This window comes from Xenopus laevis, chromosome 9_10L (assembly GCF_017654675.1).
Source record: "Xenopus laevis strain J_2021 chromosome 9_10L, Xenopus_laevis_v10.1, whole genome shotgun sequence".
In the NCBI taxonomy this organism is placed as follows: Eukaryota; Metazoa; Chordata; class Amphibia; order Anura; family Pipidae; genus Xenopus; species Xenopus laevis.
This window is the reverse complement of record NC_054387.1, coordinates 45,705,411-45,722,882: the sequence shown is the minus strand read 5'-3', so window position 1 is coordinate 45,722,882 and position 17,472 is coordinate 45,705,411. Positions and strand designations below refer to the sequence as shown.

Genomic DNA, 17,472 nt, shown 5'->3' with positions numbered 1-17,472 from the left:
TTCTGGATAACGGGTTTCTGGATAGCAGATCCCATACCTGTACACCAGTTGCGCAAAAGAAATATGAAACAATGCAGTGTATACTAGTTGGATATTGTATCCAATTTGGCCCTCAACACAGCTGCCCAGCAGAAGTAAGTGGAGTGAAGTCAGCAACAGATATGGCAGTTTTGTGGGTGCAGCAGCTATAGACTGAATATATATGTAGTAGTGTTCCTCTAACAATCCTTAAAATTCAATTATAAAAAAGGGAATATTGAACAATGCAGTACAGAGGTTTCATAGCAACCATTATTAGTAATGTATTCTAATGTAATCACTGCTAAGTATATTTACAAAGAGCCGGTTTGAGGCTGGCAGTCTCAGAAACGCCTGTTAAAAATGCATTTTAAACACTGAATTATTTATTTTATGAACTAAAAAGACCTTTTAACCATGAATAATTTAATAATGTGCAAAAATATTTTTCTTGTGAAGTTAAAAGAGTCACATGACTTTACATGCATGTCCCTTTGTGAGAGCTGAGCGCATCGGCAACAAAAGCACATGGAAATAAGTTCCAATATGGCACCTTCGCTGCCCAGAAAGAGGAGGGTATTTAATAATGCAGGGGCTAAAATGGTCATGTACAGTTACCAGAAGAAACCAATCAGACCTTACAGACAAAAGGCAGGGTTGATTCCCAATAATTGTTCTGATTTTTGATATGTGTGGCCTCTATGGCCCATTTCTCTGCACTGTCAGTAAAATCAGTATGGCAGCTGCGTGCTGGTGCAAAAAAAAAAAGTGCATTATTTACTTCCTCTGTTACAAGCAACCAGATGAAGAGATGTGCTTATAGAAGCATCAGTAAGGTTGTGCTCTGGGCTCAAGAGAAAAGTGATTGGCTGCTGGGATAACAGTGACAGACAACCAATGATGACAAATTGCTCCTAAACACTGGCTTCTTTTTTTATTCACGACTGTGAAGCCACCAGAATGTTGCAGCTTTAGGGCTGCCGTGTACCTATTGCACTCCCTTACTGTACAAGGGTAAACATTGACAATACAGCAGCAGAGCATATAGACATCTCTGCAAGCGCCAATCAAATAGGAAATGAGTGCCTAGAGTAGTACCGGATATAAATCCAGAGCTGGCTCTATCCCCTGATTGATCAGAGGGAGGAGAGCAGCCCAGGAAGCAGGTAGAATCAGAGCCCTGAAATGCAGAATAGGACTAGGTAAGCGCAGGGGGCTTTGGATTAAATCAAACATTTTCTATTTATAAGATTTACACCCCACCTGTAAGTAATGTGCTTTTGCCTCCACTTTTGTCCTGTTAGTGCATATCTCTTATTCCTTCTTCTATGGCTTAAATGAGGATGGTCAGGAACTCCACAGCGAGGCTTCTTCATCCACCTGTACGGGAATGAATAAGAACATAAAGAGTTTCACTGCTCTGCACAGCAACCTAAATTGCATCGCATATACCTCAATAGAAACCAGCAAATAAAAAAGCAGATTGGCAACTGACAGGTTTGGAATTCTAAAGCACTACAGAATGTGTTGGCGCTATAGCAACGATAATTATAATTATCACTCTGCACTTGCATTCATAAACAAGCCCCTATGTCTATGCAGTAGTTACCTGTGGTTCCCTATCTGTCTGATCTTGTTCAGCCTTCTCCATGGTGTCTGTGGCACTGTACATGCTCAGTCTGCTGCTGGCAATACTTACTGGGCATGCTCAGTGCTAATCATCAAACTCTTTGAATCCCTACTGATGTTACTATGAAGGGGTGGACAAAGACTCTTTAAAGATATTGAGCTGAATTCAAGGACAACTTTAATGTCTAATCAGACAGAGGGCTGTTATATCTTTAGGCCTCCCGGCAGACTAACAGGGTTCTGATTGTTTGAGAGAATCTGTTTGGTTCAAGTCAGGCCCAGGGGGAACTTCGGGGCCAGGCTCGATTTGAGTAAGTATTTATTTAAATCCAAGAGGGACTTACTCATCGTGGCTGAGAATCTTATATCCCTGGAGGACTATAGGAGCATAAATCCGACACCGTATACATATAAATTATACCAATTGAAAACAATTTTAATTGCCTTCCTCTGCGGCAAAGGCATTATGGCTACTCCTCACATATTAGCATATAAAAATAAACAGATAAGTAAGACTGTGCATGCTGAATAACTTATGGCCATATGTCTGACTATTTATAGAAACATGGAGCAAAAGTATTTTGACTTACTTTCACTTTAAGCTGCTTAGATCAGGGTATTCGATTACAACACAAGACTGTGAGCTCTTGGCATTGCACTGGAATCTCTCTGGGACAGATCAAATACTTCAAAAGGTTCTTAATTTAGAATGCTAAGCATAAACAGACTCTGCTTTGGTGTAATGCACAGAAGGGGTTGGGAGCAGGCAGGGATGGGCACAAAGCAACTCTGCAACTGTATAAGTAATATTATCACTCTACACTAGGTGGCAGATTTTGGCACAATTTAATATAAAGGCTGTGCTTTTGCCTTCTACTCTCAGGGGTGTATGTAGTAGTTCTGGAATGTTCATCTGCATCGCTTCTTACTCTCTAATAATCTGCTCTGCTGAGCATTTCCTGAGCAGCCAATGGCAGGTAGCTAAAGAAAGCAGGTTTTGTTGTCTCCTCGCTCTGAAAATGGTAAGCATTTGGAAATACTTGCTAAGGGCAGAGGCACACAGGCAGATTCGGGGAGATTAGTCGCCCGGTGACAAATATCCTCTTCTTCAGGGCAGCTAATCTCCCCAAACTGCCTTCCCACAGGCTAGAATGAAAATCGACGGCGGGACGGCATTTGGAGCGTTTCGTTTTCCGAAGTCGCCCGAAGTTTCCTCGTGATGCAACTTCGGAAAATGAAGCAATCCGAGTGCCATACCGCCGGCGATTTTCATTCTAGCCAACAGGAAGGCTAGGGAGGGAGTCAGGGAGATTAGTTGCCCTGAAGAAGAGGAGATTTGTCGTTGTGCGACTAATCTCCCCGAATCTGCCTGTGTGTCTCTGCCCTAACGGGTCTCAAGGTGTTTAATCATGTGTTGGTGGGTGCTGTATTATCCACAGTGGAGGAGGCATATGGATTTCAGGTTATGTCTTAATATGACGTAATAAAATTGTTTTACATATGAGTGATATCCCTGCATTGAGCACCAACCACTTGTCCACCATTAATGTGGACAAGGTATTAACAATTTTTGAAGTAACACTGGAGTGGTTTAAAGTGGGTGTTGTTTAATAATAGGTAGTGGTCAACACTGGCTTCCATTATCAGCCCTCCACTACGTAGGCCCTCAGTACTGGGACAGCACTGCTTTATAGTATCTAACCAATCCAACTAGTACCATAAAAGGGGTTGTACACAATATGGCCATCTTTCTATTGTTCTATTCATTCAGGTCGACAGATTGTAACTGCAAGTGCTACTTTTCACTTCCTCATACACTGGCCAACATGTTGCATGGACAGATGAAAAATATAAACCTGGCAAATCGGCAAAAAGCCCAATATTGTTATACATCAATATCGTTGGAGAAATTTAAATCATATGAAATGAGCAGTGCCCATCACCGAAGAAGATACCATGCATATTTTTTTCTAAATTCTATGCCCCTCCCCCAAATAATCTCCCAATTCCAACAACAATCACTTACTCAATGGTCATTTGGTCCAGCTCTCCGGTCACCGGAATCCCGTAGAACTGCTGCATTGCTGAGACGGCCGACTGCATAGCTTTTCCTGATTGTAAGGCGGATATTCTGATGTCGTACGGAAGCAAATAGCCATATGTTTTCAACCAGCGCTGGACACAAGAAGAGATTGAATTATAGATGAATCATGTGGCATTGTAACATTACAGGCTGAAAAACAGACACGTCTATCCAGTCCAACCTTTCTATCAAAAATTCCAAGTTATCTAGATAACTCTTGGACCTCCAAATGTTCAGCTGTACAAATTCTGACACAAAACACGGTGTAAGAATTGTCAGGAATAGAAGGTTGCCAATGCCAACTCCTGCTCTAGTTTAACCGAAAATCGATCTGCCTTGGCGCCCTATCTTCTGCAAAAGAAGGAGAAAATGCTTTACTCTAAAATGCAGAGTTTCCTACCTGGTCCCATGTATATACTGTATATAACTAGGAGTGAATCGTCCGAATACCAAACTCGAACCTTAGGGGGAAGTAAAGTCAAAAATAGAATAAGGCTAGAAATTATGTATTTAACATAAACATGAACTTACTGCACCACAAAGCATAATCAAACAAATGATTTATGCTTTCAAAGTTGGCCACAGGGGGTCACCATCTTGTAACTTTGTTATACATCTTTGCAAGACCAAGACTGTGCACATACTCAGTGTGGTCTGGGATGCTAAGAGATCATCATAAATTATCAAAACAGCACAAGTCAAATAATATCTGCCAGAAGCTGATACAGCAGGACTGATTAATAATCAGAATATGCAGACTGCACTGGGTCCTGTGTTATCATGTAATCTAATGTGGATTTTATAGGTTTTGTATTGTTTAATACAAACTTTCTCCAACTCTGCAGAACCAGTGGCTGTTGCAAAATAATCCTCCAAATAGAATCCCAGTTTATCTGTTTCAATTTGGCTCCATGATCTTTGTCCCTGCAGCTGGAGTTGGAAACAGTAAAGGGGATGTAAAGGCAAAAATAAAATCCAATACAAATCTCTACACAGTCGCTGATTGCTCTACAGAAACAAACAAAGCTGCTTTAGTTCTGCATGGCTGGGAGGTAAGGGGGGGCTCCCCCTGCTGTTCATAAGTATGATTGTTTCCCTGCAGAGCAGTTAGGGACTGTCTGACAATTCCTATTCACAGCAGTAAATGAACGGAGAATTTCACTGCATACAGTCCGGTGTCTTATAAAAACTGTACACATTTTCTAGTTAAAGTATATTGGAGATAGGTTTCTTCTTCATTAAAGAAAGTAAAAATGGCCTTTACATGCCCTTTAATCTGCACATTTGAGAAAAATCCTGTAATCATAAAAATTCACGGTCACATGCCAAGAACTTAAGAGTTTGGGTTTAGTTTGGCTTACTCCTGATTCAAATCCTGAATTTGATGCATCCCTAATTTAGTGATCATAGGTGTCATTGACTAATTGCAGGGCTGGGTACAAAGAAAAAAAAATTGGACCAATACCATTATTGTGCCTTTTGCACCCTGCCCTGAAGGTACAATAATTGGCATGGTTAGAGCCCTGCCCCCTGTGTTCAGCAGCATTGTATTCATAAGGCCAGTGGTATGCACCCCCTATCTTGCGAGATAGGGAGCACCTGCAGCTGCAGCCACACTTCGGATTAGCCATGCACTTGTCAGAACTGCACCTTTTTAACCCCTTAGTGCTATTTTACTTGTGTGCAGGGTGTCAGTAAATAACCTCCCTTATCTCCCCTTAAAGGGATACTGTCATGGGAAAATATGTTTTTTTCCCTAATGAATCAGTTAATAGTGCTGCTCCAGCAGAATTCTGCACTGAACCCAGTTTCTCAAAAGAGCAAACAGATTTTTTTATATTTATTTTTGAAATCTGACATGGGGCTAGACATATTGTCAGTTTCCGAGCTGCCCCCAGTCATGTGACTTGTGTTCTAATAACTTTCAGTCACTCTTTACTGCTGTACTGCAAGTTGGAGTGATATCACCCCCTCACCAGCAGCCTAACAACAGAACAATGGGAAGGTAACCAGACAGCAGCTCCCTAACACAAGATAGCAGCTCCCTGGTAGATATAAGAACAACACTCAATAATAAAATCCAGGTCTCACTGTGACACATTCAGTTACATTGAGTAGGAGAAACTACAGCCTGACAGAAAGCAGTTCCATCCTAAAGTGCTGGCTCTTTCTTAAAGCACATGACCACGACCTGAGATGGCTGCCTACACGCCAATATTATAAATTTAAAAAAATACACTCTGGTTCAAAAATGAAATTTTATATTGTAGAGTGAATTATTTGCAGTGTAAACAGTGTAATTTAGAAATAAAAATTAAATCATAAAAATCATGACAGAATCCCACTTTCTTGCAAAAACATTATTTCCAAAAAAATATTTTAGTTATAGATGCTGCCCTGTTTGCTGGTATTTTATGGCAACTAAACAGATGGCACAGCAGGCATTTGGCAGGAATCAAATTCTCTTTAGCCCTTTTGCTCAGTTGGCCCAGTGAGAGAATGATTTCTTTACTTTAAACAGCTGATGCAACTTGACATTCTTCTCCTAGTTAAAGGGGTTGTTCATCTTTAAATTTACTTTTAGTATGATGTAGAGAGTGATATTCTGAGACAATTTGCATTTGGTTTTCATTTTTTTATTTGTGGTTTTTGAGTTATTTAGCTTTTTTTTAAAAGTGTTTATTTATACATTTTAACTTACAACAGAGAGTAAGAACAGCGGTAGTGAACCATCACACATTGCATCGCTCAGTAATACAGAAGTACATATATCATAAAATCAGTAGTGGCATTTAACAGGTGTAGCTCAGTGGGTGGGACAGGAAATAGTCAGGGGCTTAACGGCCTATTCGGGTCCCTGCAGGAGGGGGGGAAGCACCAGGTCATGATCCGGGTTTGCCTCCAGCCAGGGCGACCATATCTGAGTAAACTTCCCCGGGCACCCTCTGGCTTCGTATGTTAACTTGATCAGGGGCAGAGCTTTGTTGGTCTGCTGGATCCATGCCTGCTTCGTAGGTGGCTGGGGGGCCATCCATTTGGACATCAGCAGTTTCTTCGCATAAAATAACAGAGCACGAAACAAGAGTCTGAACCTATTGAGAGGAATAATTTCGTCTATCAGCCCAAGGAGGCATACTTCCGGCGTACATGGTCCTGGGAAGGCCAGTTCCTCAGACAGGTATAGTATAATGGAGTTCCAAAAGGATCTGATCCTAGGGCATGACCAGGTCATATGGGCAAAGTCCGCTCCTCCCCCACCACATTTAGGGCAAATGGCACCCGGGTTCCTGCCCATTTTCTCCAATTTGCTTGGCGTGATATATATTTGATGCAGAAATTTAAGTTGGACAAGTTTATCTTTCAGAGCAATCAGGCCAGAGTAGATCGAGTCCTTGGCCTCCTCCCATGTTTCGTCTGTTAGTGCTGGAAGCATAGTTTGCCATTTGGGCAAGGCCCTGTCAAAGGGAGTAGTGCCTGTTTTGAGCAGGGCTTTATAGAGCCTGGAGATCAGCCCCTTGCGCTGCGGGTTTCGGAGGACAAGTTCGAAGGAGGGAGTGACATATTGTATAGTCAACCCCGAAAACTGGGATCGGAATGCGTGTCGAAGTTGCATGTAGCGGTATAATTGAACATCCCGATGCCCGGTTTGGTCTTTAATTTGAGAGAGGGTGGGGAACTGCATGTCCACCAACAGCTCCCCCAGCAGCTTAACGCCCCGTAGAGGCCAGTAGCTAAAGTCTTGTAAGTCTCTGAGGTGGTTATTTAGCTTTTTATTCACCAGCTCTCCAGTTTGCAATTTCTGCAGTCTAGTTGCTAGGGTCCAAATCATCCTAGCAACCATGCATCGATTTGAATAAGAGACTGGGATATGAATAGGAGAGGGCCTACATTAAAAGATGCGTAATAGAAAGAAACATTTGTAGCCATACAGAGCATTCGTTTTTTAGAGGGGATCAGTGACCCCCATTTGAAAACTGGAAAGAATCAGAAGAAAATGGAAAATAATTAAAAAAAAAAACTACAAAAAGAAATACTAAAGACAAATCGTATAGTTGCTTAGAATTGGTCATTCTATAACATACTAAAAGTTAACGTAAAGGTGAACCACCCCTTTAAGGGAAAATGTTTTATGTAGCAAATGCAGAATTCTCTGAATTGGGCAGATAAATAACTCTTTGGCAAATACTTGCACCATGTCAGCTCTATAATATGAGCAAAAATAATAATCGAAGAATTATTTGGATAAAATTGAGTCTTTGGGACATGGCCTTCCCGTAATTCTGAGCTTTCTGGATAACAGGTTTCCGGATAATGGATCCTATACCCTGTATATAAAATATTGCATATCTGACCACATTCTTCATTAGGATTTAGTTCCCTTTTAAAAGATGCAAATCAGTGAGATTTTTTTAGATGCCCACGTCTGATCTTTACAGGACACCTGCTGAGCCTACTGAACGCTGTGCCAATAAGAAAGAAATAGCCCAATGGCACGAGATACAATATATATGTTTAAAAGCAGCAGTAGGGATTTAAAGAGCAGGATCAGTGCACAAAGATCAGTTTAATGTGCCCCGCTGCTGCCTTTGGAGCAGAAAGTTTGCATCTGATGGGCTGATAGCAGCTTATTGCTTTCTCCTCCGAGCTGGAAGGGCTCCCAGAGATCAGATGAATTTCCCATAGAGAGACAGGTTGTGTATTGTAATATTTATAAAGCACTTCTATAGGCAATGCTGCCCTTTAATCTACCCCTGCTCTGGCAAATATCTAACATTTCTGTCTTTCAGTTCTGCTGGCTGCAACTGCTCTTATTAAATCTTTCTCTGCTTCATTTTTACCCACAATTTGCAGTCTCTCCTCGTCTTCAACCTCTTTGGCTTAGAAATGTGTCGATGCTACAATTTATACCAACCTCCAGTGGTAGATTAATGAGATGTGAAGCCTCTAGGCTACATCCACAGGCCCCCCTTCTAGGTTACTGCTGGGTCCGCATAAGTGCAAATCCAGGAATGTGAGCACCCTGAGCTTTCTACACTGGGTCGGTGCTGGCCAGTGACTTCACTGGATCTACACCAGGTGCATGCACATATCTTGCCTGCCTTCTTCTCCCAGCAGGTGTGCCTGAACAGACCCATCAGCGCAAATAATAATACATTATATAAGAAAAAATGATAGAAATAATAAATGAAAAAAAAACCTATGGCCCCCTGATCACATTGGGCCTCTAGGCTATAGCCCAGGGGAGCCTATGCATTAATCCCCCCTGCCAACCTCTCAACAGATATGGACTACAGTTTTACAGAGATAGGGTACCATTCTTACCCTTTTTGGAAAATTTTGCTGCTCTGATGATCCACCCCAATTAACCCATTTACCGTACTCTTTGATCCGCCCTGTTACATCCCCAATTCTAACACCCTGTATGATTTTGGGAGATCATAGCCTCTTTAAAGTAGAAGGAAAGGTAGAATTACTGGGTTGCCATTTTGTTCTGTGACCTAAGCATTCCCTGTGCTCGTCCAGGATGGGAAAGGATGTTTGATGACAATGTTATTAATAGGGCAAAAAGTACCCCAAGTCAATGCATTTTTTTGAAGAGCAGTGCTGGCATAGGGTAGGCAGTAAGCAACTAGAATCAGTGGAGGGTACCGATCAAATTGGCACTCGGCCTGGCACCTTTTTCAAATTTTCTTACTGGCAGGCATGGGAGGATACATTTATAGTCTAGGGGCATAGTGTGATCAGAGGCCTATTTCGTTTTTTTCAATTATTATTTTTATTTCCTTTCTTTTAATATTCATTTTTATTTGCGGTACTGAATGCGTGCAGATCCAGTCCCTGGCACTCTCCAAACCTGACCCAGCATAAAGAGCTTGGTGCACGCGTGCCTGGATCTGCATGCATTCGAACCCAGCAGTAGCCTAGAAGGGGGGTCTGTGGATGGAGCCTAGGGGCCCCACAACTCATTAATCCACCACTGCGGGTGGGTACGATGAAAGGATCAATGGTGAAAAGGGTGCGGAGTGGTGAAATAAAGGGAAGGACAAGTGCATATTGAGGACAGATAAGGGAAGAAAAAGTGTAGGATTAGAACAGATCAGGCACAACAAAATGGCAGCTCCTTTTTAAAACGTATAAACATACAGAGAAGAAACGTTGTGGGTGCATAATATTTTCATATCCTTCTGGCAGCACCCATCCTTAGGAAACTATGGAACTTTACAGAGCATGGATGTTCATGGACAGATCAATTAGTGTGCTATTCCTTTCTTCTCTTCTGACAATTTCCAACATTTCAGCCATTTTTAGCTGTGTCTTTCAAATTCAGGTTTAAACACTGGTTTAAAAAAGAAAGAAAAAAAATATATATTGGTCTCAGGGCCGGAAATACTCAGCGTGTGGCCGTTTATAAATTAACAGCGTCTCCCTGTGAAACATGAAGATTAAAAATAGCTTTGCCATTGCTACACAATTCCCAGCTTCCCGCAGGAGAGAGATATGAATGGCCAGTCGTTTCACACCATCTGCAGCAATGGCAATAATTCCTCCCTGGCTTTTATCTGACTTTCCTATAAAAGTTTATATTATGTCTCACATTTCTATTTGATTTAATTTATCTGATATGTCAGTGTCTGAAACAATATTAGCATTGCAAGTTAAAATGCAAGTTAAATTAAAATGCAGACTAAATGGCAACTAGACATGGTGCTCACATTTATTCTTGTTGACCTGCTCTGGAAGGTTTCTGTTTAAGTTATAGTTAAGGGCAGATTTAGAGGCTAGAAGAGAGGTTGCATACTCAGAGGAACTCCTTGGCCAAAGGATTAAAAGTCCTTGCCCAACATAAGATTAAAATATGAAAATGTGCATAATCATTATTATAGTGTAAGAAGGAGTCCTTTAATAAGTAACAATGAATTGAATCAAGGATCGCCAGTAAACCATAGACTCTCATAAGCTTTAGGTTTGGTGCTCAGTAAACAAAAGGGTTGGTACCCTTCCACAATATATATATGTGTTCTTCAGCATCTTATGACCTCTCATCAGTAGCTTATGAGAGCTGTTCCTTACTAGCTTTTGAGGGGTGTTCCTCAGTAGGGATGTAGCGAACGTCGGAAAAAAAGTTCGCGAACATATTCGCGAACTTGCGCAAAAATGCGAGCGGTTCGCGAACGGTTCGCGAACCCCATAGACTTCAATGGGAAGGCGAACTTTAACATCTAGAAAAGACATTTCTGGCCAGAAAAATGATTTTAAAGTTGTTTAAAGGGTGCAACGACCTGGACAGTGGCATGCCAGAGGGGGATCAAGGGCAAAAATGTATCTGAAAAATCTGCCTGTGTGTGCTTGGAAGAGATAGTGTAGGGGGAGAGCTGTTAGTGATTTCAGGGACAGATGATAGTAAGTTTGCTGGCTAGTAATCTGCTTGATACTGCTCTGTATTGGAGGGACAGAAGTCTGCAGGGATTTGAGGGACATTTTAGCTTAGGTAGCTTTGCTGGCTAGTAATCTACTGTTCTCTTTAAACAACTGCCATACGTTGACCTTGTAGGCATTGTTTGCCCAGTTTTTTTGGACGCAGCCACTGAAGCACAGTTGCCAGAAAAAATATGCCATATAAATGCTGAAAATAGTAATTTTTCGCCATACGTTGACCTTGTAGACATTGTTTGCCCAGTTTTTTTGGTTGCAGCCACTGAAGCACAGTTGCCAGAAAAAATATGCCATATAAATGCTGAAAATAGTCATTTTTTGCCATATACGTTGAGTCAACGTATGGCAAAAAATGACTATTTTCAGCATTTATATGGCATATTTTTTCTGGCCTCTGTGCTTCAGTGGCTGCGGCCAAAAAAACTGGGCAAACAATGCCTACAAGGTCAACGTATACACTACTACAGCGGTGGATACGGATTACGTAAAATATATTATGGCTGCTTGAAAAAAGTCACTCCGGTATTTTTTCTGGAGACGGTAATATTATGGATATTTAGACAGAATGTGAACAAGGTCACACAGCTAGATGGCGGGTTGAAGAAAACAGTGTGCAAATAATGCCTACAGGGCAAATAATGCCTAAAAGGTCAACTTATACACTACTACAGCGGTAGTAAAATAAAAAAAAGTAAAATAAAAAAAAAATGAATATTAAAAAAAAAAAATTAAAGTTGGTGCTGCTGAACTACTAGGAGCAGCAGATTAGCACACCAGTCCCACTCCCCAACACTGCTAGACTAATAGCACTGGGCTCTTATAGTAGTAGTAGTAGTAGTAGTAGTAAAACAACAAAAAAATAAATAAAAGCAGTCCTTACAAGGACTACTGTTATTGCAGCAGTCAGCAGATGAGATCAGAAGCAGGACAGCTGCCCACTGCAGCTACATACAGAGCACTGCAGTAGAAGGTAGATTACTAGCCAGCAAAGCTACCTAAGCTTAAATGTCCCTCAAACCCCTGCAGACTTCTGTCCCTCCAATAACAGAGCAGTATCAAAACGATTACTAGCCAGCAAACTTTCAACTGTCCCTGAAATCACTAACAGGCAGCAGCTCTCTCCCTACACTATCTCTTCAGCACACACAGGCAGAGTGAAAAAACGCTGCAGGGCTTCGGTTTTTATAGGGAAGGGGAGTGGTCCAGGGGAGAGCTTCCTGATTGGCTGCCATGTACCTGCTGGTCTGGGGTGAGAGGGCAAAAAAAAGCGCCAACAATGGCGAACCCAAAATGGCGAACGTCGCGCGACGTTCGCGAACTTCCGGCGAGCGCGAACACCCGATGTTCGCGCGAACAAGTTCGCCGGCGAACAGTTCGCGACATCTCTATTCCTCAGTAGCTTATGAGAGGCGTTCCTCTGTAGCTTATAGGAAGCGTTCCTCTGATGGTGTTCCTCAGTAGTTTATGAGCGGTGTTCTTCAGTAGCTTATGAGAGTTGTCCTATGTAGCTTATGAGAGTTTTTCCTCTGTAGCTTATGAGAGGTGTTCCTCAGCAGCTTATGAGAGTTGTTTCTCTGTAGCTAATAGGAAGTGTTCCTCTGATGGTGTTCCTCAGTAGCTTATGAGAAGTGTTCTTCAGTAGCTTATGAGAGGTGTTCCTCTGTAGCTTTTGAGAGGTGTTCCTCAGAAACTTATGAGAGTTGTTTCTCTGTAACTTATGGGAGGTGTTCCTCAGCAGCTTATGACCTCTCATCAGTAGCTTATGAGAGCTGTTCCTTACTAGCTTTTGAGGGGTGTTCCTCAGTAGCTTATGAGAGGCGTTCTTCAGTAGCTTACGCGAGGTGTTCCTCTATAGCTTATGAGAGTTGTTTCTCTGTAGCTTATGAGAGGTGTTCCTCAGCAGCTTATGACCTCTCATCAGAAGATTATGAAAGTTCTTTACTAGCTTTTGAGAGATGTTCCTCTGTAGTTTATGAGAGGTGTTCCTCTGTAGCTTATGAGAGGTGTTCCTCAGCAGCTTATGACCTCTCATCAGTAGCTTATGAGAGCTGTTCCTTACTAGCTTTTGAGGGGTGTTCCTCAGTAGCTTATGAGAGGCGTTCCTCTGTAGCTTATAGGAAGAGTACCTCTGATGGTGTTCCTCAGTAGCTTATGAGAGACGTTCTTCAGTAGCTTACTAGAGGTGTTCCTCTGTAGCTTATGAGAGTTGTTTCTCTGTAGCCTATGAGAGGTGTTGCTCAGCAGCTTATGACCTCTTATCAGAAGGTTATGAAAGTTCTTAAGAAAAGTCCTTGGTTATCCTCACTCCACTATATTCAGCAAGCTACCCAGGAGCTACTCAAAAAACATAATCGATATAAGTCTAAGGTAAATGAGTGCTCACTGGGAACCTTTCCACAGGTTTTACTTTAAAATCATAATTTTATTAAGTTAATTAAAAAACAGGCAGACGTTTCAGTCCATATATATATGGCTTGATAAAGGGCATATAGCTTGCCCGAAACGTCGCTGTACTGATGTGTTGAATATACACTTTTTGCAAAGATTGTGTGCTGCTCCATTTCTTTTTCTGCATATTGAGTGGGGACAAGACAGAGTCTCCAGTGGGAGCGTGCACCAATACTTTTGCTTAGTGCGCTGGTAAGAGTGCTGGGGCAATTGCTATTTTATATATATATATATATATATATATATATATATATATATATATATATATATATATATATATATATCATGTATTCCTCTTACCTAGATTTGTTTTGTCTTTAATCCAATTATATGTACACAAATGGACGTAATTTACTGAAAACATTCTACAACAACAAATTGTTTCTGTATTTTTTTGGGGGTTAGCAGTTAACTGTATGTTCTAGCCTTTCTTAAATCAGAGTTACAACTGCATAAACAAAAAAGGGATTACAACAGGTGCTGGCATAAAAGGCAGCAAATAGAGTAAGAACACTTTAGGGATCCAGTCACAAGATGACAGAGCCACTGTAAATGGGGCACAATAAAATACCAAATCGAGCAGGTAACTGCCTCTTCTTTATCCTCTGCTGATATTTACAATACTTGGACTCTTAAGGCCTCAGACATTGGCATTAGCCATGCTGTAAGATTAACCGATCTCATTCATCATCTCTTTAAATAACCTGTATATATGTATATACATACAATGCAACTTTAATAGCCTCTATTGATTCATCTCAATTAAGACAAGTTCAGTTTGCCATTAAGCCCAGCATTCCTATTAAAATACAACACTATGATTTACACTTGTGCTCATAAAACCCCTTATAAACCCCTTTATAAGATGGTTGTAAAACGGGGAGTACTCTGTCTGCTTTTACCCTTTTAATAATTCAAAAAAAGCAGGGGAATGGTAATAAAAGCCGAGGCAAAGTTCCAGCATGTTTCTAGCAGCTGACCCATTAGAAGAAAGGTTAGATGGAGACACCGTACTGATCAACCAGCTGGTACAGGAGAAGAAAGATTACAATGCTACCAACTGATAACTCACACAAGAATGATCATTGAGCTGACACAGGGGATAAAGGATCACAAGCAACATCACAGTTAGAGAAGCACTACAGCCTCATCTCTTATAGGGGTACAGTGTTGAAATATGGTCAACCAGCAGGCAAAAAGTCTACCAGATGACACTGCAAACATGTCTGATGAGCCAGTTACACTAGGGGGCACCTGCTAGTGCCAACATGAGTGCTTTGTTTGCACACTATAGGACTCCTTATGATTGCAAGTTGTTACACTAGGCACAATTATATTTTCAATATAGTAAAGTCAAAGCAATTCAGTAAAGTATTTGCTCTGTGCGCCAATATTACAGCTCCAACTTTGCTGAACCGGACAAGGATCAGCCCCAGCGGGTGCCTTATACATTACACCTGCCTCAAGTTCACCTGTATGTCACACCAATAAGTGCTTCTGCTTAGACAAGGGAAGCCAATCTCCCCACTTTGAGCCTTGGTACAATACACAGCCTGCTCAGTCCTGTCCCTTCATGTCCTTGGTTAGACACCTAAAGGTGAGACATCAACTATTGATCTGTTGCCAAGTGTCACAATGTGTGATGGATGCCTCAAAAGTGAGGGGCACATGGAAAAAACCAACGTCTTCCTTTTAAAGATTATTTCTTATCTCAATATACATGTAGTCATGCTGATTAACTGGAAATAAAATATGAAGGCACAGTAATAAATACCGAAGGTCATAAAAAAGATAAAACACCACAGATAAAACACTAGCAAGGTTATGTATCAAGTGGGCACAGGGCATTCCCCAAACGGCATTCATTCTAATATATTTACCCTTACTGTACTGTAACACAATTAACCGTAAGTGACATTACCACAACTAACCACAATGATCATATGGCAACACTTGAAACTCCTTTCAGTTTCCCAGTTGTAATGTAGTCCATTGCCCTTGAAACAAAATTTAAAGTCCTTTTTGAATTCCCTCTGAACTAAATTACATGGGTGACGAAACAATGATATATATTCAGATGGTCCTTGATTTTGCCTTTTACAGGAGAGCTTAAAGGGGACCTGTCACCCCAAGATTCTTCCAAATTCTTTTCTGTCATGTTAGTTGAGCAAAATAAACTATACTCACACTATATTCATTGTTTACATTTTGTTTTCTTAAGTCTTGGAATTCACAATCATAGTAAGCAGGCAGGTGCCATTTTGTAGACAAGGCAAGTTGTGTATCACCCCAAAATCTTGTGTATGCGCAAGAATGGGGGACCTAATGACCATGCGCAGTGCCCTACACAATTATATAGTGTGAAGAGGGAAGGGGAATGTAGGGAGGGCAGTGACATACAGGAAGTACTAAATGGAAAGTAAAAGTAAGTGGCTGCCCCGCCTCTATGCCTGAGGCATAGAGGAGGGGGCAGGTAATATATCATTGACAGCGGAGAGTTTTAAATGAGTTTAGAAAAGGTATGGATGGTTTGAAGAAAAAAATAATTTGGGTTTCAAGTTTAATTTGCAAAGGACTTTCATTATACAGCTTTTTATGTCTGAATGACAGGTCCACTTTAAGTGTAACAAAGAAGCAGGATAGAAACCTGCACATAATGTTTTGGGTTTACTAGCTGAAGGCGACCACAGACCAAGCAGTGACGATCTGTGCTTCCAGAGCTGCCAGGACAATACTGGGTGAGAAATATAAGAAGGGGGAAACATAATGAAGGACCCACAAAAATAAGGCTATTTATAACATAAAAAGGGAAGTAGAAGCCAAAGACAGAAAAGGAGAAATGATGAAACAAGAGCAATGGAAAAAAGCAAATGATGAATACAAGAGCAATGGAATCATATAATCATCCAGCACACTTATCTATGCCCTTATTCTATGCCGTTTAGACTACAGGTATGGGACCTGTAATCTAGAATGTTCAGGAGCTGGGGGGTTTTCAGATAGCATATCATTCCATAATTTGGATCTTCTATCCTGCTAACTGGTCTTCCTGACTGCCACCTCTACCCCCTAAAATCAATCTTAAACTCTGCTACAAGGATCATCCTGCTCTTTCCTAAGAGGGAACCTGTTCAATCCCATGGCTCCCTGTTAAGCAAAGGATAGCATATAAAACCCTTTTGCTAACATTCAAAGCCCTTCACTCCTCTGCTCCTCACTACATTTCTTCCCTTTTTGCCATCTCCTCTGCTCTTCTCAAAGCCACTGTCTTCTCACAGCATCCGCATCCACTGCCACCTCTTCTACCTTGCTGCTCCTTACCTCTACAATTTCATCCTTGAATTTTTCCGTAAGGAGCACTCTCAACCTCCTTAAGAAAAAACTCATATTCTACCTTTTGGAGCACATAAACTCTACGGGGCAGGGACCTCCTTCCTACTGTTTTACCACATGGCACTTAAGTTCTGTGTTTTTACATATATATATATACGGTATATATATATATATATATATATATATATATATATATATATATATATATATATATTTTATTTGATTTTTTTTTATTGTATTTGTTATGTAGCTTGTCCTCCCTGTGTGTACAAGTTATATATACATACATATACATACATGGATAGAAGAAGGCAAAATGGGGGGAGAAGGTGGAAGAGTGAGGAAAGACAAGACAATAAACTGTAAAAAAAAAAATAAAGGAAACAACTGAGTGTTCCCTACATCTAAGTTCTCCATGGGCCACTAAAGTACTAGGCAGAATATTGAGAGTTTATATTATCAATTTCAGTACCCCCAAGGGTACTTATTTCCCTGAGAAAGTCCCACACGTTGATCTAGGCATGGCC

General features: G+C 41.0%; 1 protein-coding gene across 1 annotated transcript in view; it reads right to left on the bottom strand.

Annotated features, from left to right (window-relative positions):
• The window catches only part of LOC108701091 (matrix metalloproteinase-24), a 68,681-nt gene that overhangs the window by 23,959 nt on the left and 27,250 nt on the right, over positions 1-17,472 (bottom strand). Inside the window, exons 2-3 of the mRNA XM_018235285.2 lie at positions 3,674-3,822; positions 1,282-1,398 (exon numbers count right to left, since the gene is read on the bottom strand). Of these exons, the coding sequence (XP_018090774.1) occupies positions 1,282-1,398; positions 3,674-3,822 (266 nt within the window). The remainder of the gene's footprint in view (positions 1-1,281; positions 1,399-3,673; positions 3,823-17,472) is intronic.